The sequence below is a fragment of the Hippopotamus amphibius genome, chromosome 3, assembly GCF_030028045.1.
Source record: "Hippopotamus amphibius kiboko isolate mHipAmp2 chromosome 3, mHipAmp2.hap2, whole genome shotgun sequence".
Taxonomy (NCBI): Eukaryota; Metazoa; Chordata; class Mammalia; order Artiodactyla; family Hippopotamidae; genus Hippopotamus; species Hippopotamus amphibius.
Window position 1 is genome coordinate 48,413,704 of NC_080188.1, and position 22,432 is coordinate 48,436,135.

General features: G+C 41.9%; 1 protein-coding gene across 5 annotated transcripts in view; it reads left to right on the top strand.

Annotated features, from left to right (window-relative positions):
* The window catches only part of SEPTIN11 (septin 11), an 89,156-nt gene that overhangs the window by 34,605 nt on the left and 32,119 nt on the right, over positions 1-22,432 (top strand). For all 5 annotated transcript variants that reach the window (XM_057728629.1, XM_057728633.1, XM_057728628.1 and 2 more), the window contains exons 2-3: positions 9,579-9,693; positions 18,986-19,181. In XM_057728629.1, coding sequence (XP_057584612.1) covers positions 9,579-9,693; positions 18,986-19,181 — 311 coding nt within the window. The remainder of the gene's footprint in view (positions 1-9,578; positions 9,694-18,985; positions 19,182-22,432) is intronic.

Sequence of the window (22,432 nt, forward strand, 5' to 3'; positions counted from 1 at the left end):
GGGCAAAGTTCAGCCAGAAAAGGGGTGATGGGTGGTTATTATACATCTGGGCGCAGAGGAGAAAATCTAACCTGAGACTGACAGGCTTCAGGAAGCCTTCACCGTCTAATTTGGAGGATTTAAGGTGATTAACCAGTGGCCTTTTTTCTTCTGCAAGAGGATGGAGGCCCATAAATTTTTGCATGTTTTTAGCAATATGCATACGAATTGATGTTATTCTAGAGGCCACGAATACCTTGAAGTAGATGTTGTTGCCATTTGACATAAGAAATCGGAGGAAGGACAGATTTGAATTGAGGATGGGGGATAGGGTGTGTGTGTTCCAGTAGGGGATGTTGGCTTAGGGGTGCCTGGACCATGGATGCCCAGGAGGGAGGCGGGGCCGCTGGTTATAACTAGGGAATTGTTAGCTTATGGTTGGTCATCAATGTTGTGGGCAGGGATAGGGTCATCCAAGAAAAACGTCAGAAGAGCTAAGGATAGAGAATTATGTTAATTAATTCTGTGGCAGCTTGGTGAGCTAGTTCATTTTAAAGTTGACAAAACTGGTACAGCCACTATGGAGAACAGTATGGAGGTTCCTTAAAAAGTAAAAATAGAGCTACCATATGATCCTGCAATCCCGCTCTTGGACATGTATCTGGAGAAAACCATAATTTGAAAAGATACATGCACCCCAGGGTTCACTGCAGCACTAGATACAGTAGGCAGGACATGGAAGCAACCTAAATGTCCATCAACAGAGGAATGGATAAAGAAGATGTGGTATATATATACAATGGAATATTACTCAGCCATTAAAAAAGAATGAAATAATGCCATTTGCAGCAATGTGGATGGACCTAGAGATTATCATACTAAGTGAAGTACATCAGACAGAGAAAAACAAATATCATATGATATTGCTTATGTGTAGAATCTAAAACAAACAAAAAAACAAAAGCCAAAAAAAAAAGATACAAATGAGCTTATTTACAAAACAGAAGTAGACCCACAGACTTATGGTTACTTTGGTAACTTATGGTTACCAGAGGGGAGGGGGGGTAAATTAGGAATTTAGGATTAACATAGACACACTACTATATATAAAATAGATAACCAACAAGGACCTACAGTATAGCACAGGGAACTATACTCAATATTCTGTAGTAATCTATTAGGGAAAAGAATCCAAAAAAGAATATATATACATATATATATAATTGAATTACTGTGCTGAACACCTGAAACTAACGCAGCATTGTAAATCAACTATACTTGAATTAAAAAAAAAAAAACAAGTTGACAAGACTGAGAGTGAGAAGTTAAACGGCTTACCCCAGGTCACACAGCTAAACAATGGCAGAGTTGCCCCGGTCTCCTGACTTCACGTGTCAAGTACCTTCCTTCTACTGTACTGTTCTGCTTTTTTGCTTACTCTCATCGCTTTCTGTGTAACTTGGTTCTGTTATTAAAAAAATAAGTGCACATATTTTATCTTATCACCCACCTATTAGCTGCGATAAAATTGCAGGCTTAGCTCCTTTGAAAAGTTTTTACTATTTATTATTGTTATTCGCATTTCCTGATTTTTGAAATCTCATTTCTTTGCAGTTATTAAAGTGAGGGGGTTTTTTTGGTGATAATTCAAATATTACAGAAACATAAAGTAAAATTTCCCTATAATCCTACCACCCCCCAAGAAAACCCCTACATCATATTGTTTTTGCAAGAATCTAGAAAAGCAACATTTGTCCCTCCATTGGGAGTCTTTCGGAGAAAGTTGCTTAGAGAGGGCACGTGATATTGGGGCAGTGAATATTACTCAAGATCTTTTCTGGTTATTTGGTGTTGTGTCGAGAGTGGTTCCTGGGTTTGGTAGTCAGAGCTGACGTCCCCGGCTCCGTGACTTGGAGACTGGACCCTGGGTGCCTTTTTTTTCTCTCAGTCCCCGCTTCCAGCTGGGCTGCACTCAAGTTCTTTCCTCATATGGTTTTCCTCCTAACAGTCCCCTCTTCTTCCTGGCTCTCTGTTCTGCTGCTTGTATGAGACAATTTCCTTGGGAGCTTTCTTGGCTCCGACCTTGGGATTTCATGGTGTAGATGACAAGCAGAGTAGCAAATGTTGGCCAAGTCATCCTTAAAGAACGCAATCCTCATTGGTGGTGAGATACTTCAGATGTTTTATATTATGGAATTGACCCTAGCAATGCCTAGCCTTTAAAACATCCCCATGCAGGCTTCTTCTTAGTTGTGGTTTGGGTCGATACTTTGCATCCCAGTGTTTTCCTTTTTGCATGGGAACTAAGGGCGTTTCCCATCTTCTCACCAACTTTCATTTCTTTAAAAGAGAATATGAAACCAGTTGAATACTCTCTAGAATGTATTTAGATGTGTACGTACTTACAAAAATGAACAATCAGGCATTTGGGTAGAACTTACTTCTTGGACAGCTTGTGAGGCCAGGATTTCTCCAAATACTGGGAAGTGGCTGGTACTCAGTCAAGGTTTTCGTGTGAGGGAAAGCATGTTCTTCTCTTTGCCTCTCTCCAGCTGGGTGGCATCTGTACTGTTGAAACAGAGCCTCAAAAAGACTAAGATGATGAAGGAATATTTACCTCTCCTCTAAGTGGGCATCTTCTTTATGGGAAAAGACAGAGTAAAGGGAGTATGCCCCATGGTTCCATCTTAGCTCTATTTAAAACTGGACTTTCAGTTTTCTTAAGACTTGAGTCTTAATTACTTCTGCCTCCTCCCATCAGACAGTGCTGGTCAAAAAGTCTCTTTGTTTTCATCTGAGTACATAAAACTTGCTTGTCAACTGTACACAGGAGCTGTCTACTAAGTATCAAACGCTGCTGCAGACTAATAGGTGTTTTTACATCCTCTAAGCTGGTGGATTCACTGGGAGGATGACTAGTTAATCACATGAGTTGTAAGGTTGCATCGCATCCTGTGCTTCCGATAGCCTGTGATGATACATTTGTGACTGTTTGATTAACGTTTGTCCCACTAGACTACATGTTCCATGGGTGAGCAGTGCTTTCTTTTCTCACCATCATCTCCTTAGCATTTATCACAGTATCTAGCATGCGCTGGTATTTGACAAATATTTGTTGAGTGAAAAAAGATTTGCTTTTCTTCTTGAAGACAGATGATTAACTTCCATAGAAGAGTTTTCTACATTTTGTTTTGAGGCTATAAATCCACTTTTCAAAAAACTTCTGAAAGACTGCAGATACAGCGGAAAAAAAAAATAGTTTTTAAGCAGGACAGCTGTAGGGAGCGGGTACATAACTTCTGTTTTAAAACTAAGTCAAATTATTACAGTTAAGCAAGGAAAAATGAAAAGTTCATGTGGGAAACACGGAGGTACACACAGATTTCTATTATGTTTGGAGTTAACCAGGGTTAACTCCCTTTCAAGGGTCATGTAAGAATTGAGCCATCTTGGATCTGGCAAGAGAAAATATACCACCAAGAAGTTTTTGCCCTGTGTTGCTTTCATCTCAAACAAAATGGCAGGTTTAGATTGATGCACCTCTGGTTGCCAAACTCAAGAAATCTTAGAATTAGCCTTAGAACCAAAGACTTCACGTAGAGGTCATTTGGTGAAATCTCATTTTACAGATGAGGAAACTAAGCCTGGAGATTAAGTGACTTGGATCAATATAATTCATTCTCCATAAAATGAGGCTTTGAGAAGAATGTAATTTCCAGCTCTCTAATACATAAAAGAAGTGATCTGTTAAATTTAATAAATAATTTAAATTTTAAAGAGGCAGAATCTTCCTAAACTCCAATTGTAATATCTATCTTTAAAGCTGAAAAATGAAGTCAATTGTTTTCAACAAACATGAAAACAGATATCACCTTGGTAACCTGCTCTCCTGCTCCCCGCTGGCTGAGAAGGATCAGCAGCTACAGACTACCTACTAACCACACCTGCGGCAGCCTTCAGTGTTAAAAGGAAGGAACTGGGTTATCACTTCACTGTGAATGTGGTGAATAGACTCCATCTGTGTACAGGCAGTTTGTTAATTTCAAGAGGCTCTGGGCTGGGCTAAAATAGAAGGAAGAGTGGAGATGAGGAATCCTTAATGATTTCCAGCCGTGGAGGATGTTGATGCCTGCAAACAGGAATGGAATTTGTGGCTTCCCCCCAGCTTTGTAAATGAGCTTCCTGTTTAGGGTGGGTTTTCTTCACACGAGAGTCCCCACTCTCTCCTCCATGTTCTTTTCCCCCCTCTTTGTTCCTACAGTACTGATTCTTCCTCCCTGGTTAGTCTGCGGGCTTTGCCCGTCCACAGTTTCTTCCAACAGCAATAGGAGAAATCCTCATTTTAAAATTACAGTTGTCTCCATGCACTCCAGTGTTCACTGCAGCACTATTTACAATAGCCAGGACACAGAAGCAACGTAAATGTCCAGCAACAGATGACTGGATAAAGAAGATGTGGTACGTACGTACAATGGAATATTACTCAGCTGTAAAAAGCAATGAAACTGGGACATTTGTAGAGACATGGATGGACCTAGAGACTGTCATACAGAGTGAAGTGAGTCAGAAAGAGAAAAACAAATATTGTATATTAACACATATCTATGGACTATAGAAAAATGGTACAAATCAACCGGTTTGCAAGGCAGAAATAGAGACACAGATGTAGAGAACAAACATGGACACCAAGTGGGGAAAGCAGGGGATGTTGGGGGGGGAATGAATTGGGAGATTGGGATACCAAATTGTACACTCTGAATATATGCAGTTTATTGTAAAAAATAAAAAAAATAAAAAATTATAAAAAAAAATTACAGTTGTCTCTTCCTCTCACCTAATTTAGGGAAACGAAACTCAGGTTTCCTGGGGACCTATTAAGTGCTGGCCCTCCCATGTGTACCATTTCCTTAGATCCTCCCAGCCACCCTGCAGAGTGCTCCGTTTTTATTGATGGAGGAACAGAGACTAAAACAAGTAGGGATTCAAACCCATGGCTGTCTGACTCCAAGCCTTTTGCCATCCTACTTCTGGTTAAACAAGATTTGGAATTGTGAAGTATATTTTAAAGCAGCCCTCAGAATGTAGGTGTTGGCACACATTCTTATATAATTTGTTTTATAATTATTTCCATAATGAAGTCAGCTAGACATCTTCTGAAAAACTTGTCGATTATAATCTTCAAAGTACACATTCATAAAAATTACCCTTTGGGCATAGATGACGTTTATCTGGAAGGCTCCTGTGAGCCGGACTATTTTTGTCCTGGTAGATTTGTAGAATCTACCTCCAGCCTTCCTGAAAGATGCGCCCTGAGTTTCCCTAGCTGAGAGCTACCTGTTTCCGCTTTGTCATCCCACAGGTAAAGTGACGGTATTTATCACTTTATCCCTACTAGTAGTACATTTACCTGTGTCCTGTCTCTACTGCTCCATTGCAAACCTCCGAAGGGCAGGAAGAGTGTTTCTCCATGAAGAACAGAAGTAATGTATTTTTGCTCCCTTAGTGCTTTGAGCAGTGAAGTTGTTTGTTTGTTTGTTTGTTTGTTTTTTGAATGAACAAATAAATAACTGTGATCATGTCAGGGGATTTGGAAAGAGGAAAATGAGATTGTCAAGTTAAGGGCTGGTTATTTTATTTTATACCGTAGAATTTAGTTATAACCCATTTCAAGATGGAGTGGGCCTAGAAATCATCCAAGTACAACCCCTCCCTAGATAGATGAGCAAATGGAGGACTAAGTCAATTAAGGTCTTAGAGTTACTTACTTAGTGGCTCCAAGTTGGCATTTGCATCTCAAAACTGGTCCAAACTAAGCCTTTTATTATCGGTTTCATGTGCCATAGATGCAAAAATCAAAGCCTCAGCATTGCCAGGACCAGTGAAAATATACTTAGAGCTACTTTGCTAATTCGAATTCTCAACTTCCACCTCTTATGGTTGCCAAAGAATTATGATTTTAGAGAATATTTTTTTTTCTAGTTTAATATATTGGATTTCAATAGCAGCTAAAATCGTATTGTCTGGGGCTACCTGGAAACTTACATTATCATGTGGTAATGGTGACTAAGTGTGAGGACTCTGGACTCTGGAACCTGACCTCCCACATATCAGCACCTTATTGGCTGTGTGACCTTGGGCGAGTTACTAAACTGCTGGGCCTCATCTGTCAGTTGCAGTTAGGTAACAATAGTAGTGACCTCATAGGATTGTTAATATAAACTTCATGTTTAGGGCTTTTCTGGAACCTTGGTCCATAAATGTTAGCTGTTATAGTGATGATCAGGGAATACCAAATACCTTGGGCCACCTTTATGCAATCATTATTTTCCTTTTATTGGTAAGGGGAATGTTTTACTGAAATCTCCCTGAGATTTCATAGTGAAGACAAGGCTGGAGGTAAAATTTCTGTGGGATCTGGAAGGTTTGGATATGTAAACATTGGCTGTAAGTTCCTTCCAGATAGGGGAAATAATATGAGTAAAGTCTGAAGAGGAGAACCCTGGCATTGTCCCAGGAGCTGTAGGTAATTCCATTTAACTGCAGTGGAAGGTGCTCCCTGGGAGGAGTTTGAGATTCGATAGGAATAGAGATTGGAGTTTAGCCCATGGAGGCTCCTGAGATGGCAGGCCAAGGTTGGATTGAGAGCCTTTGAGTACCAGAATCCCTTTGGCAGCAAGGCAGAGTGAGGGAAAGTTGGAGTGGGATTGAGGCAAGGAGACAGTTGGAAGGCTGTTGAATTAGTAAGAATGAAGAGGAGGAGGATGTGGCATTGATAACACTTTGGAACTGGTGCAGGCGGGTGGGTCTCAGGCACAGATAAATGCCATGAGCAGAAACAAGGAACCCTGGAGTAGGGGTGGGTTTGCAATAGAAGAAGACGATTTCAAGTTTCATGAGGAACAATTTGAGGGAGAGAAAGGACAACCCAGGAGAACTGCCCCTTTGGTGGAAATTCAGAGCTGAAATGCAGACAGAGTTCAGTACTTTGAGAGAAAATTCTGAGAGTTGTTGGTAGGTGTGTGATAGCAGTAAAGACATGTCTGAGATTCCCCGAGATCATGCCTGTAGACTCAAGGGCCCCCCACACGTTCTTGGGGTAGAGACATCTAAGGCGTGATGAAGCCATAAGCGTGGTTGCGTGAAATGCCAGGGTGTAGGAATTCATTTCAGCTGCTGTGTGAGTTAGAGCTCCCCTCACACATCTTGCAGTGCTTTCAGTTTTAAGCCTCTTCATGAACCAAAGGAGGAACTTCCTGTTTCCCCCTTCCTCATCACACACCGATGGGCAGTAGCCCTCAGGATTCCTTTAATGCTGGGCAGAGAAACAGGCTCAGATTATGGAATTTTAAATGGCATTATAAAATTTTACATATTTTATATGACAAAGAAGAAACTCTGAAGACATAAATTTAAATTAAAAAAAAATTTCAAGACCAAACTGTTTTATAACCCTTCATTTTCTGTGTGGTTTTCAGTGGGTATAAAAATACTCAGTGGGTGTGTGGGTGGTTTCTCATGTTTTGGAAATGGTGAGAATATGAGATGCTGAGCATTGGGTTCTGGGATGAGAGCTATAATTACTAACTCTGATTCTTTCCCAGGATTGGCTCCTGGGTGGATATCTGAATCTAAAAACCCAACAAGAGTCCAGAATCCAGAGCAATAAACCACTCTTTCCGCCCCTCTGGAAATTAAGAGAATTATTGCGGCAAAGAGGAGAGGGAGTGTAGGGCGATGATTCTTCTTTACCTCGTCCCCTTTCATGCTGCTCGCTGACTGTTCAAGGCCGTGGTGCATCAGGAAAGAGGCTGGTGTGATGGCTTTTCCTCGCCGGCTACACAGCAGCCACTGCACAGCTGTGATGGAAAGAGTTCTAAATATAACCCAGACTCATTTCAAATCTTCCTCCCCCGGTCTTGGCGGATGTGGCAAACACCCTAAAAATACCTGCCGTCTGAACCTTTGAGGTATCTGAAGAGGAAGGGGCAGGTGGTAGCCTTAGGGCCGTGTGGTGGTGTTGGGAGGCCTGGCCAGCTACCAGGGCTGCTGCCCGTGGGGGCTGCTCCCCGAGCTGTTGGGTGCAGTGTTGGCCAGGCCATCCTGCTCAAGGATAAGAGCCCACTCTTGAGTCTCATATTCACTGTTGGCAGGTTTCAAGGAGACTATTCATAGCCTAGGCATCTGTTCTCTGTCCCATTGACCTCAAACCTGCAGCTGCCACCGTGGTATTCAGGCAGTGCGGTGGTTTCTCATCTTGTTTCACAGAATCAGAATCTTAGAGCCTGCAAGGCCCTTAGACATTGTATTGTTTATAAAACATTCCATTAAAATCACAACATTTATAGATTCACATTTCCCTGCCTCTATAGTGACTGTAGTGGTTTGGAAATGGAGTCTCAGTCTTTGATTATTAAAAGACATCACTCTCATCATTGTGTAATACACATAGGAGGATAACAAAAACCAGTCTTTTTAAAAATATTGACCAAATGATCCTGTGCAAGGCTTTTTCTTCTTTATTAAAAAATGGAAATTTGAGGCTCGTTTTCTCACCCAAAATTCAGTATCTTGAGTATAAAGCTCATTGGCAGCATAGCCGGACACCAGGAGTCTCATTTTCAGGAAGGCTTTCAATATCTAGTTGCTGGAATCCCATACCGTAACTGTGGTGTTTAATTGAAAAGGCCGTAGCCGACCTCTGTTTTCCTGGGAAAGAAAGGTTTCACAGATGATCTCCAATACCCCCGGAATGCATTCAGAGTTGTGGAGGCAGTCAGCACCATCTAATAAAACAGCATAAATCATCCGGCTTTTAAAATGTATGATAACTATCTTAGCACCAGTCTCCTTCAGTAGACTCTTGAGTAGGTGCGGGAAATGCAGAACCTGTGCTAGCAGCTGTGGGGGGGAGAACCAAGAGGCCCCAAGAAGGCCGTCCAGCTCATGGAGGAGAGGGACCAAGTCCTGTGCAAGTGCCATTTTCAGTATGTTCATTATGGTGGTTACAGAATTTCCATAATTGTAATAGGCCTGCATCCTCCACTGTGAGCTTCTCAGAGCTCCTTCCTGTATCTGGATGAGTGTCATTTATTTTTTTTTCCTCTGGGTTGAAAGTAAATTGAAAGGTTTTCTTGAGTGCTTGAAGCTGTCAAAATGGTTGGAGTTGGTTTTTTGGGGGGGGGGGGGGGGGGGCGTGGGCCATGTCACGTGAGTTGTAGGATCCTAGTTCCCCAACCCAGGATTGAACCTGTGTCCTCAGCAGTGAAAGCGCAGAGTCCTAACCACTGGTTGGAGCTTTTCATGTCACTAAGGTCATATCTGAATCAACCACTGCGAGAAGCTTATTTCCCCTGGACTAGTGTGCCTGTAAGCGGACCTGAGCTGCCTGGGAGGGAGGTGGTGTACTTAGGGAGTCAGTGTGATTCTGTGGAAAGAGCCTGGCTCTGGAGTTGGTAGCCTCAGTTGTGTAGAAGCCAGGGATGGGTAGGCACAGAGGGGTCACCTTTCTCCATGTGTGTCAAGAAGAGACGGTGGGAGAGGGAGGGGCATCCAGGTGGCATCGTCTTGGGTTCTCAAACGTTTCCTCTCTGAAATTCCAGAATGAAGAGCTCCGAAACTTGTCGCTTTCTGGCCATGTTGGATTTGACAGTCTCCCCGACCAGCTGGTCAACAAGTCGACGTCTCAGGGCTTCTGTTTCAACATCCTGTGTGTTGGTAAGTGACTCATCCCTTGCTGGTGAGCAGGGAGTCTGACTCTTAGCGTCAGCAGGTGACTGTCACAGGGGCATGTTTCGGGAAATAAGGGGAATGATATTTTTACTCTTTTATTATCCATAAAACAGGGCAATAATATCCACTCCATGTATGTCATGCCAAGATCGAGCCTTGTATTTAGGTAAAATGCTTTGTAAGCTTTGTGGTGTTATTCAAATTGTTATTTTTATTTCTGTCAAGTAGTGATCAGTTTAATATTGCTGTTGAACTACTCATTTTAATTTTTCTTGGGGGGAGGGACTTAGACCCTAGCAAAGTTGAAAGAAGGACCTGAGATGCACATACATGGGAAGATCATTCAAAAGCATTTTAAGAATTTGTTTCCAGGGTCTCTGACTATGGTGCAGTAGTAATCTCCACCAAAGTCTTTTTAGAGATATGCTATCTACAGTAAGTAAAATCTGAAAATACTTCAACCACGTTGATAAACTTAGAATATTTAAAATTTTTGCCTTTAGAGCTTAAGGCAATTTAAAATTCTATTTTATATTTGAAATACATTTTCTACCTGAATTATTAAATTAACCTTTTGTCCTTAAATTGGAATCTGAAATTGACCTCAGTTTATTCCCAGTAGATAAATGGGAAAGGCCAAAGATCTACGACTTACATATTTGCATCCTCAGTATGTTTTATTCATACTATTTAAATGTTGTGCATTGGCCTAGGTCTCTGGCCTTGGCGTTTTTCTTCTTTAGCCATATCTTTCTAAGAGGAGGAGGGTAGGAAAGAAGGTGGAGAAAAAGAGGGACATAGAAATAGAAATCTCCTGTTGGTTTGAAGCAGACCTGGAACGGATAATGGCCTTTCCTTCACCCTCCCTGTCACTCTTCTTCTTCTTCTTCTTCTTTTTTTTTTAATTTTTATTTATTTATTTTTTTGGCTGCGTCGGGCCTTAGTTGCGGCACACAGGATCTTTGTTGAGGCATATGGGATCTTTCATTGTGGCACTCAGGCTTCTCTCTAGTTGTGGCATGCAGGTGTTCTCTAGTTGAGGTGTGCAGGTTCAGTAGTTGTGGCATGTGGGATTAGTTGCACCTCGGCGTGTGGGATCTTAGTTCCTTGACCAGGGATCGAACCCCAGTCCTCTGCGTTGCAGGATGAATTCTTTACCACTGGACCACCAGGGAAGGTCCCCTCCCTGTCACTCTTGATGAAGGACCAGGCTAAACAGCAGTGAAGTGGCTCAGGCTGCATTGTTTTGTTGCTGTTGTCCTTTGGGCATAGACCACAAGACAAATGAAAAGAAGTTCTCTGTGTAGCTACTGTGTGTTCTCTGTGTATCATCTCCCCTACACTTGGCAGAATGTCCTGACTGACTTCTCTTGTCTAAGTAAAATGAAGTGAATTTAGAAAAGAAAGGTGAGCATTCAATGTAAGTTAGTTGTTGCGGGGAGGACCAGGTATCTTCCTTTCTGAAAATCTTCGAGAGGAGTATATTGAACGTGCCCCTGCATTGGGCGTTCACTAGTAGAAAGCCACCACTGACTTGTGCACCAGACGGCTCGCTGTCTGGTGTTCTGTCTCAAGCACTGGAGAGAGAATGACTGCAGAGAAACAGGCCCAGAGCCGCCAGCTCTCCTGCTTTCCCCCTTTCCCTACGTGAAGCCGATTAAAATTCAGCTGGGGACCCCCTGGAATGGCAGCTGGTTCTGCAGAGTGGCATTCATGAGTTGTCTTTTCTCTTCTGCTAAATGCTCATTGCAGAGCAGGGCAGTTCTTTATGAGCATAGCAATTTGTTGGCAATTTGTTGATTTTCTGTTGAAAAGTGTGCTAAATTGTAGGCCAATTACTATTCTGGCTTCTCTTCTCTGTCTCCCCCAGCCTTGTCTTCAAAATCAGCTTCAAGAATCCATGAATCCATGTGAGAGCTATGTCCCAGCCCCTGCAAGTAGGATAAAGCCTTCCAGTGGGATTGGGCTGGAAGGACCTGGCTTGACCGGGTGTGTGGTGTGCAAAGGGGGAGTGTTGGCTCGTTGGCTGACCCTTGTGTTACTAGCACAATTATGGTGCTAGTTGGAATTCCTCACACACCACATCCATGCTGTGCTGTTAGATTTGTCAAGCAGCTGCTATTCTGACTCTCCTGGGTGGGTGATAATACCTATGATTCTTAGGTTTTTATTCTGGTTCCATGTTTAAAATTAGTTAAGTTATTTAAAATAATGCACATTGATTGTTAAAAAATTATAAAATATCCCCCCCTTTTCCTCTCCCACCCTCATTTCCATTCCACAGAGATAACACTGTGGAATCCTTCTAGAAACGTTCCCCACTTTTCTGTACTTGAAAGTTATTTTCGGAGGCTGAAAACAACACCAGTTCATTATCTTACAGTTTTGTAGACGTTCTACATGTGTCTCACCGGGTTAAAATCAAGGCATCTGCAAAGCTGTGTTCGTTTCTGGAACCTCAAGGGGAGAAGATATTTCCTTGCCTTTTCCATCTGCTAGAGGCTGCCCACATTCTTTGACTCTTGGACACTTTCCTCCATCTTCAAAGCCAGCAATGTTGCATCCCTCTCTGACTGTTCTTGGGTTAGGAAATTTTCCACAGAGAATTGCAGAAATCTAGTTTAAACTCAGTTAAGGCTCTTCCTCAACCCCAAAACACACTAAAAAGGTAGTATATTGAGTTGTGTAATTAAGAACAGCTGGCTCTTGGGATTCAAAGCATGTTTGCAGGGCTCCATCTCTGGTTTTGGATCCTGCTTGCTTCTGCGTGGCTTCATGTTTGGGCTTTTTCTTCACGGAGGTGGTATGGCCTCCAGCAGTGTTGCCAGCTCAGCAGCCCCAGAGGAGAGAAGAAGCCATTCCTGACAAGGCTTCCTCCACGGTCACAGGATGTCTCTGATCAACCAGGACTGAGTCATCTGTCCACCCAGGGTGGCAGATGAGATTTGTCCACCCTGAAACACACAGGGGTCCTCTAGGAGAGAGGACATGGGCAGAAAGGCGATTGGGCATGGAAGAGACACACGCTGGACAGATATAAACAGGTCTCTCACAATTATATAAATACTTTTCTGTTTTGGTTTTACACAAATGAGATCATGCTGTTCTACTCTGCATTTTCTTTTTTCACTCCACAGTAAGTCCTGCCTGTCCTTCCATGCCTGTATATCTAGCGTCCAGGCTCTTTTCCATCGCACTTTGGAGCCCTTTGGTTGGGGCCATCACTAGCTCTTTGGGAGACAGGGGTGTCAGCATTAAGTTAAACATACATATCCTCAGGGGGCAGGACACATCAAATCCCTTCACAAATACTTTACAGCAAAGTGTCTGTATAAGAAAACAACGCTCACTGTCAGTTAATGCTCTGTTTTTAAAGTAAGAGTCTATGAAAAGCATTCTAGTTGATCAAAATATTTTGACAGCCACTTAGAGGAGTGGATGTTGTATTTATCTTAAGCGTATCAATGGTATTGATACTTTCTTTTCTCCTTGTCATCCTACTGTGCATTTGTATTTTTTACACAGTATGTGCATGCATGGTGTTTATAGCATCATTAGTTTCATGTGAAAAATATGGAAGAGAATTGAGGATTAAAAAAAGAGTTATGATGCTATTAAGGACGCTGATGATGTTTTTCAGAGTTATGATGCTATTAAGGACGCTGATGATGTTTTTCAAAAATGTCTTAGAATCGTAATTTTGTTCTGTGGCAAGAGCCTACAGGCTGCGAACAGAGAGGAAACAAACTGGGGCAGCAATGAATCCTGGCGTGCACTTAGTCTAGTTTTAGAGGCACTGAATTAAATGCGGTTAGAACCCAGCTCTCCTGAGTCCTGGAGAGAAATGTAATAAATAGTGTGGGAGAGTAGTGTTCATTTAACTGGGAAGAGAATTCTTCATCCTAAATCGGGTACCAGACACCCAAGAGTTCATAGTTCCCCTCCTCTCCATCTTGCCTGAAACACATCAGTTCACCCCCAAAACTGCACTTTGTTTTAAAAAAAACCTTTCTTTCTTACCCACGCTGCAGTTCTCCAAAGTATCTAAATTAGTATTCAGCCTTTCTTCACAATTTAAAATTTATACATCTTTGTCATTCACTTTCCAAAATAACACCAGCTCTGTGAGAAACTGCAGCATTGACGCAGCTGTATGTTGGTTCCTGGTGCACCTACACAGATGGATAAATTACTGTAACATCCCTGCTTTTGAAGAGGAACCATTTCAATAGTGGGGTCAAAGTAAATAAATAACACATTTTGAAATAGAATTAAAAAAATAATAATTCCATCATATTGTTTTGAGAGGATGGCAGAAGAGGAATAGAAAAAAAGACAAGTTTAAGATCATTTTAGCCAAGGCTATAGTGTCAGCATAAGCTGTGGAATTTTACAATTTGATCTTAACCATTTTTATCCCATCTTGCTTTTCCAGGAAAGGCTATGAAGTAGTTTACAGGGTGAAATGAATGAGTAAATGAATAAAGATAAAATTAACCCCAGAAAATACAGTGAAGCCAAGGGTAGAGTCAGAACTTAAAGCCATTAGACCTGCCTGTAGCAGTTGATTCTCTCGGAAACACATTTACCTCTCAGTCAGTGGTCAGAGCATGGAGTGACCCATTCATTCAACAGATATTTGTTAAACACATATTAAGTGCCAAGCACAAGATAAAACTTCAATAATGACAAACTGATAGTAGCTATAAAGTAAAAACAAAATGGTTGCTCCAGATGAAACACAGTTCACCTGGAAAAATCTCTCCCGTGGACTTTCAGAAAAGACATATGGTGGCTGTCCCTCCATTTAAGCCTGGGTTCCTGAGTGTTCTCCACTCAGCGCCATTGAGCCTTGCAGTGCTGAGGGTCACGTGCTGGTCTTTCAAGGGGGCTTCCAAGACCAGCATGGTGTGGTTAATACCACCAGCTAATACCCTGGCTGGTGGTATTAGCTAAAGCATGTTTCATCAAAGGCGATTCTTTGAGGAGTTAAAACAACACAGCATAGCTCTCTGATTATCTGGCTCCATCCAAGAATAAAGTCTGGAATATTTGGAGGAGGCAGGTAGACCTTCATGTACAGCTATTTGAATAATTATAGTCATAATTACACAAGCAGGCAGTCTTGGCAATCAGAGTGAAAAAGCTGAATCGTAGATCAACTATTTGATCAGTTGACAGTTAATTACCTTCTAATCAATAATACATTCCTCTGTGTGTGTGTTTGTTTTCTGTTTTTAATAACGTCCAGCGTAGAGCTTGCGGTCTAAGTAAGCCTGGGAACAGAATGGAAGAGGTAGGCCTGCTTCTCACTGTGCTGTGGGTGTCACGCGCGCCAGCGTTGGCAGGAGCTGGAGAAACAGACGCCCCAGATGGCTCTTCAAGAGTAAATCTCTGATTATTCTAACAACTGTTTAGACAGATAAATGTATAACAAAATAAACAACAAACTCTCAAAAATCTACCAGAGTGGCGAACGATCACCAGGATCATTTCTCTTTTCAGTTAACTTTTGCCGAATGCCTGCTGTGCCAGGGATTCTGAAGTGTTTCAGAGTTGCTGTTAGTCATTCATTGTCTCAAAATATTGTTGTGGTTGTTGAGTTTGAATTGGAACCTATGCCAGGTAGGCTTTTGGTTATTCAGTGCAAAAGAAGCCTTTTTGCTCTTGTGTGTCCTCAAAAATATAGAAAACACCTTCTTTTCTGAGGCCAGAGATTGAGCTCAACAACAAACGCATTGAAAAGCTCTCCTAGCTCCAGAGTTTCTTTTATTCCAAAAGCTGTCATTTCTTAGTGAACTGCTTGTGGTGGATTGCACTGCTGCTAGGGTAGCTGTGTCTAATTAGGGCTCTTAAAAGCACAGAGCATAGAAATGGAAAGCAAAGCACTCTGAAATTTAGAAGAACAGTGGTTTTTCCCAATCCGTTGATTAACCCTGTGCTATAAGTAGGGCCTGGAATGCTAATTGTTCATATTTTCCACCTTAATGCAAATAATAATTTAACTTATCTTGCCTTTAAAAAACAAAAACAAACAAACAAAAAGGATGGTGTTCTTGATTCACATATGCTTAACTAATTCTCGACTTAGTAAGATGTGATGGTAATTTCAGTCCTGTCCAGGTAACCTAGAATCCTCGCCGTGTAAGTTGAACTCTTTATTGCTGTTTTTAGGGAAAGAGATGAAAGTTAAGTGGGTCGCTTTCCACTGACAGAACCTTTACCTTATAGAAGAAATTTTATAGGGTAGTTCTGCTGTTGTCCCTTTGTCCTTGTTCTGAAAATAGGTAAATTCTGAAAAGAAGTTTGCTCTATTGAGAAAGATACTCATGTAAATGACTGGAGAACCTTCAGTATTGAATTGCATTCCAGATTCTACCTACTTTACAAGTGAGAACCCTGTTTTGTTTCTGTATCCATTACTTAGTAACTTTGTTTTGCTCAAAGTTATTTTAAGTCACCAATGGTGCATGTGAGCTTGTTCAGCATTAGGGAACAGAGACTATTTTAGATTACTTTATTGATGGGTCTTTTTTGTAAGAATATTGAGGAAAGTAAGGAAGACAGGAAACAGTTTCAACTGCTACACAGCTAGACTTCATGGAGATCTGGAATGACATTCATGATATTACAGAAGTGTCGGTTGCTGTTTTTCTTCACCATTTTATCCCCAGCACCTATGCTTGTCACATTAAATGTTGAAGTCTTATTAATGAATACATTTCAGATACTAATGTCTTCTGTATCTGTCTGCTCTCTTTCTCCTATATGCCCAGCTAATGGTCTGTCAGCAACATGTCTTCTATTTATTTATAGCCTTTGCTGCCTCCTGGCATCTGCTTATTCGCTTCTCTCAGCCTGTCTTTTCTTTTTCATGCCATCGTGCTGTGTGCGGATTCAGACTCCCAAAGAGGGAAGTTTGCTTGGGTAGACAGATCACTGTCCAGTGTGGAGCATTCTCACAGCCTGATGACTGGGCTTCCATGGGTGCCTTTGGACAGGGGGCTAGCCCTGGTCCAGTTACCTGTGGTCATTAGCAAGGTCCAGGGTATAAACTGTGGTCTTGCTAGTGAGAGGAATGTGATTATGGCAGACATTTAAAATATCATTCCCACAGTAGTAAACCAGAGTCTGGCTGGTATCCAGTCATGTTTCAGGTCAGATTCTAAGCTATAGGAGAACACCACATCAGGCCATTTCATTGTTGTATTCCCAGAACTTGGCACTAAGCTGGAAAAGATGCTGGCCGAATGAAGACTGATGAAGGAGGAAATTCTTTGATTTTAGATGTATCGGGTCCAATGGGTAAAGCTAAAGAGTTAGGCAGATGTACTTGAACAACTTTTATCCTACAAGTAAATCACGGTAGTCAGTGGCAAACCACATAAGGCTTCTAATTAGAGAAAGCTCAGTTCCAGAGAGATTCCATTCTACTTCATTTTTATACTATGTTGGAAAGGAGTGAGTAATACAGAACTTCTAATTAGTAAGTGTATTTTGTCATTACAGTGGGAAAGTTGCCCTAAGGCTATAAATCCCAGAGATTTTTTTCCCCATTGGAATTGTCACCATCCTAAAAGTCATTATGGCAATTTTTCAGAAGAGAGGTACTGTTCCTGGGTACATCATGGGATTGGGATTTGTTGAAAGGGCTGCAGTATATTGCTATGTTTAAATTGAATGGAAAACCTAATTAGGAAGTTTTCCAGCTTTTTTTTTAAAGGCATTCCTATGGATAATGTTTCTTGATTTCTACCATCACACGCTCAACCGCCACCACCATCACCACCACTGACAAGGGTGGGTTCTTTCTCATTGCCAACTATTTTTGACTCAAGAATTAATATTAAGAGAAAAAAATTTTTTTAATTTAAATTTTATTTATTATTGGCTACGTTGGGTCTTTGTTGCTGTGCACAGGCGTTGTGGTGAGCAGGGGCTACTCTCCATTGTGGTGCACGGGCTTCTCGTTGCAGTGGCTTCTCTTAATGTGGAGCACGGGCTCTAGGCTTGTGGGCTTCAGTAGTTGTGGCATGCAGGCTCAGTAGCTGTGGCGCACGGGCTTAGTTGCTCCGCAGCATGTGAGATCTTCCTGGACCAGGGCTCAAACGCGTGTCATCTGCATTGGCAGGTGGATTCTTAACCACTGCATCACCAGGAAAGTCCCAAAGTTTTCTTGGTCTTATTTCGAAGATCAGGCTAAAGCTCTCCCTGGCTCCACATTTGAGTCTTACCATTTGATTGGTGCTAGGTACCAGAGTGCCACTCTGCTTTGTGCATATTAGGGTCTCAGTAAAACTTACTGACTTGAATTATCAGTGCGAATTAATAAGGCCATTGTTGCAGGTCATTTAACATAAACATCTGCCTGAAACTAGGAAATCTTAACAAATGCTTGCCATCTGCTGAATAGGGAAATAAAAATGGAGATTATATGGAGGATTCTCACAGATTCAAAACCATATGTAAAAATATTAGGCAGTCAGTTTTCTCTGTATTAGTAAAGTAAGGATGCTGTTTTGGTTGAGTGTAGGTGTTAGAACCACACAAACTTGGGTTAGAATCTTGGCTCTGCCGCTTAGTGTGACTTTAGACAAGTTACTTAGACCTTACCTAAGCCTTAATGCCCCATCTGTAAAAGGGAGGAAACAGTAGTACTTGTTCCGCAGGGGTCAGTAGTAGGGTTTAAATGAGATAATGCATTGGAAGCTCTTGCCACAGGGCCTGGTACGAAGTAAGTGCTCAGCAACTGTAGTTGGGTTTGTTATTATTGCTGTTATTTGTCGAGTGTTGTTTTGAAAAATGTAATTCTTTCCCACAACATTAGATGGTATCAAATAATTCAATATAAGTGAATCTGTCTTTTTAATTTTCCTAGTAACAGAAACTCAGCAATATGGAATTTTTTTAAAGTAATACAGTTTTACACCTAACATTTATGGAAGGAAGAGCTACAGTTTGTGTCTTTGAAATGACCGCAGACTGACCACAGCCAAGCTTATAGGTTCTGTTTCTCTATTCAGAGATAAAGAAGAGCATCTTTATCTGTAAGTTCAAGATCTTTCCTGCTGAATGGTTTTTGAAATTCATAAAGGCATTTCTAGGGAGGTAGTCCATAGATCACACATGGAAAGAACTATCTTTTTGTGGTGGGATTTCTGGTGATACCGACTTTTCAAAAATATTACTATCGTGATGATGAAAAACTCCTGATGATGTGAACTGATGTCTCAGAGGCATTGGCACATTGTTTGATTTCTCCCTTGTGGTCATGCAGGCGAGACGGGCATTGGCAAATCCACATTAATGGACACTTTATTCAACACCAAATTCGAAAGTGATCCAGCTACTCACAATGAACCAGGCGTCCGGTTAAAAGCCAGAAGTTATGAGCTTCAGGAAAGCAATGTGCGGCTGAAGTTAACCATCGTTGACACTGTGGGATTTGGAGACCAGATAAACAAGGATGACAGGTACATCTTGGGATTTTGTGGGGATATCAATGGATGAAGTGATAACAGGACTCATCTCGGGTAAACGCAGAGACAAAATGTTCGCTAGTTGTGAGACTTGGTCTCCTGTCACCTAGAAGTTAAGACATTCTTGTTCTCTGAGAAATTTTCTTAGAATGTTCTTGAGGTCAGAACCAGCTAGTGTAATTGAGTCCAGCTAGTGTAAGGAGAAAAGGGATTTGTTAGAAGGAATAAGCTAGCTTATGGCATTTTTCCAGGAGAGTCATGGAACCAAGTGTGGGGGCTTTCCCACCTGGAAGAGCAATCTAGAGAAACACCTGCAGTTAGGGGAACCCCTGCCACAAACTACCGTATATAGTTTGGTACCCGTGACTCTGGGGAGAGGTCTCTAGAACCTCCACCTAATTTGTCCCTGATAACCAAATGCCTTCACCACCACTTACAAGAAGAACCCCTTTCCCTGTGTGTGGCCTGTGCCTTGTGTGACTCACTTCCTGGTTCCAAGTCTCGTATGGCTACATCTGCTTGGCAGAAAGTAGACTAGATCCGGAACACTAGTTGCAAGAGAGTCTGGGAAATGTGGTTTCTGGTTTTTTGTTGTTGCTGCTGCTGTTTTAACTCTGCAAAAAAAAGGGACGGTGGGGACATTGAAAAGGAGTTTGGAATGAGCATCTGCCAAGCTCTCCAGTCTCTGAGGCAGATTGGGACATTGGACGTCATCCCCAAGTTCCTACAGATCTGAATGAAAACTTGGAGTCGACATGATTTTGCCCAAGAAGCCAGAGCCCAGGATTTAGGAGACCTGGGTTGTGGTCTGGATTCTGCCAATGAGCAGCTATGGGACCTTGGCAATTTATCTCACTCTAAGAAAATGACACTGGATACTCTCTCAAGTCTCTTCCAGTGGGATCTGCATAGGGTCACTTCTTAGGTGGGGTATAAGGAAGGGCGCCACTGGTAAAGGCTACACCTGGAGGAGGGGCGTGGTAATAATAGGGGGTTATCCTGTCTTTTGATGGCTTTGGGAACAGTGGTATCAGCTCCTTAAACCCCGAAGTGAAGAAAGCGTGCTTATGAAAGATCAGTTGGAAGAATCGTAGTTGATTTCCAGCCAGCACAGGATCTTAATATTGATGCTAGTGCTGTGGCGTGAGCACTGTGACTCCTTTATGCATTGTCTGGGTCTTCCTGTAGGCTGCTCAGAGTTGGGTGGCCCGCTGGGTACAGAATGACCACATTGAGTCTGAATATTGAGCGTGGTTTCAGTGGAGCCTGGTGAGGAATTCAGATTGCTCTCTATCCAGCGAGGGTTTGTTAAGCTAATTAGATAATATATATAACAAACTTCTTTGTCAGTGTAGAAGAAGGACATGTTTAAGCCTCTTAAGAAATAAAATGTTTTTTCAGAATTTTGGTTCTGTAGTTTGTATGTAGACAGACGCTGTTAGCTATGTCAGTCTTACGTATTCATTCACTAAAACTGGTTTACATAGATTTGATGATCTAATTTCAAAATCATATAGTGAGGTTTTCCTTTTGTAAAACAGACATACTCAAGTTTATAAAGCCACGCAAGTTCAGCTCTTTTCCCTGAGTTGCTGTGTGCCCTTATTTGCGGAAAGCTGTTAATCCTTCAGCCTTCTTGGTGTACACCCATGTGTTAATCTCAAGATCACCCATCCTATTCACTAATCTTGACTTTAAATGCCTTATGATTTTAAATATTTATGTTCATTCTCAAAAAAAGTTTGAGAAAGTTAGAATTAAACTGTCCCAGGCCCAAAGATAATTCCAGAAGGAGGCGTCCAAAGACATTTTTGTGCAGTGACAGCTTAATGGGAATGAGACACCAAATCATTAAGTAACATTATGTTTGCTTAGGGCTCAGAAGCTTCATTAATACCAGGTTTTTTTGTTTGTTTGCTTCATTTTCCTTAAAACTGTGTATGTTATATGCGTGTGTTTTGTAAAGAGGAATTTGAACCATTTTTATCTAGAGCTGTGCATTGTCTAGATATATTTTGACTCTCTGTGACATAAATATGAACACATAGCAACGACAGAGGAATATTTAACTCATGTCCTAGCTGAGCACTGAGCTCTGTTTTATCTATAGAGCGATTTAAATGCTCTCCAGTGAGCACTGGCCTGTAATACAGGAGCAATTGTTAGACATAGTAAGAGAGATTTTATTTTGCATCTGTCAGAATGGACTATCTGTACGTTGTGTTGGGGTGGGGGAAGCCTAAGCACAGCCCCTGCAGCTGAGCAGTTGCTCTTAATTTATGACCTCAATGCCAAGGAATGATGGAGAGGTTCCTGCCTGAAGGCTGTTTGTAATGCCCAGTGAAACAGACGAAGAGAAAAAACCCTGACGACAAGCAAAAGTGCACAAGTGCATCGTGGGAGCTGGGGAGAGAGCCAGGGGCTGCTGGTCCTCCTGTGGTCACGGAGCCCTGTCAGAGCAAGGCGGGTCTCCATCTCTGACCTGTGCAGGTATCTCCCTGCGGTAGGGGAGTGCCATGCTTGTGCACTCCCTAATGGGAAGACGGCAGCTGGACCTTTTCAGGATGCCTGCTTGCAGGAATGAGAACCGTCCTCCACATTTTGCTGCTAAGATTCCATGAGCTGTTCCAGCTCAGCGTCATCGCCTCAGAACTGCGGCTACATTTTTACTTCGTCCCTGAATGGGGACTTTCCCTCAGTCTGGTGGATTTTCACTCACCAGCCCTGAACAGCAGGTGGCCAGTGCAATGCTGATGCACACATTTTCAGCTGGAGGCCTCTTTAAGAAATTATCTGACTCATTTGGGTCAAATAATAGTTTCCAAGGAGACTTAGAAGAGAGGAAGTGTGATATTAACCTAACCTAGATACCAAATTTTTTTTTTCTTCTGAAATTTCTTGACAGCTGTTGCATAACCTCTGTAAGTGGCATTTAGAACTCTGTGCCCCAGAACGGTTGTTGACACTGTTGACTATAAACCCAAATGTCTGTTAAAAAAAAAATAGTCATTTGGACAGGGTCTGCTTCCATCAAAAAACTGCAAGCGGGATATGCATTTTTGTATCGATATGTAAACATATGAAAGGGATGTTTCTCTAAACCCATGATTGTTTTTACTACTTTGAGGATTAGGCAAGCTTTTCTGCCATCCATGCAAGACTTCAAGAATGTCCCAGTTTGTTTATGTAGGCTTCGGACATGTCAGCATTCCTGCATCATTATCTGCCTGGGACCAGGCTAGCTA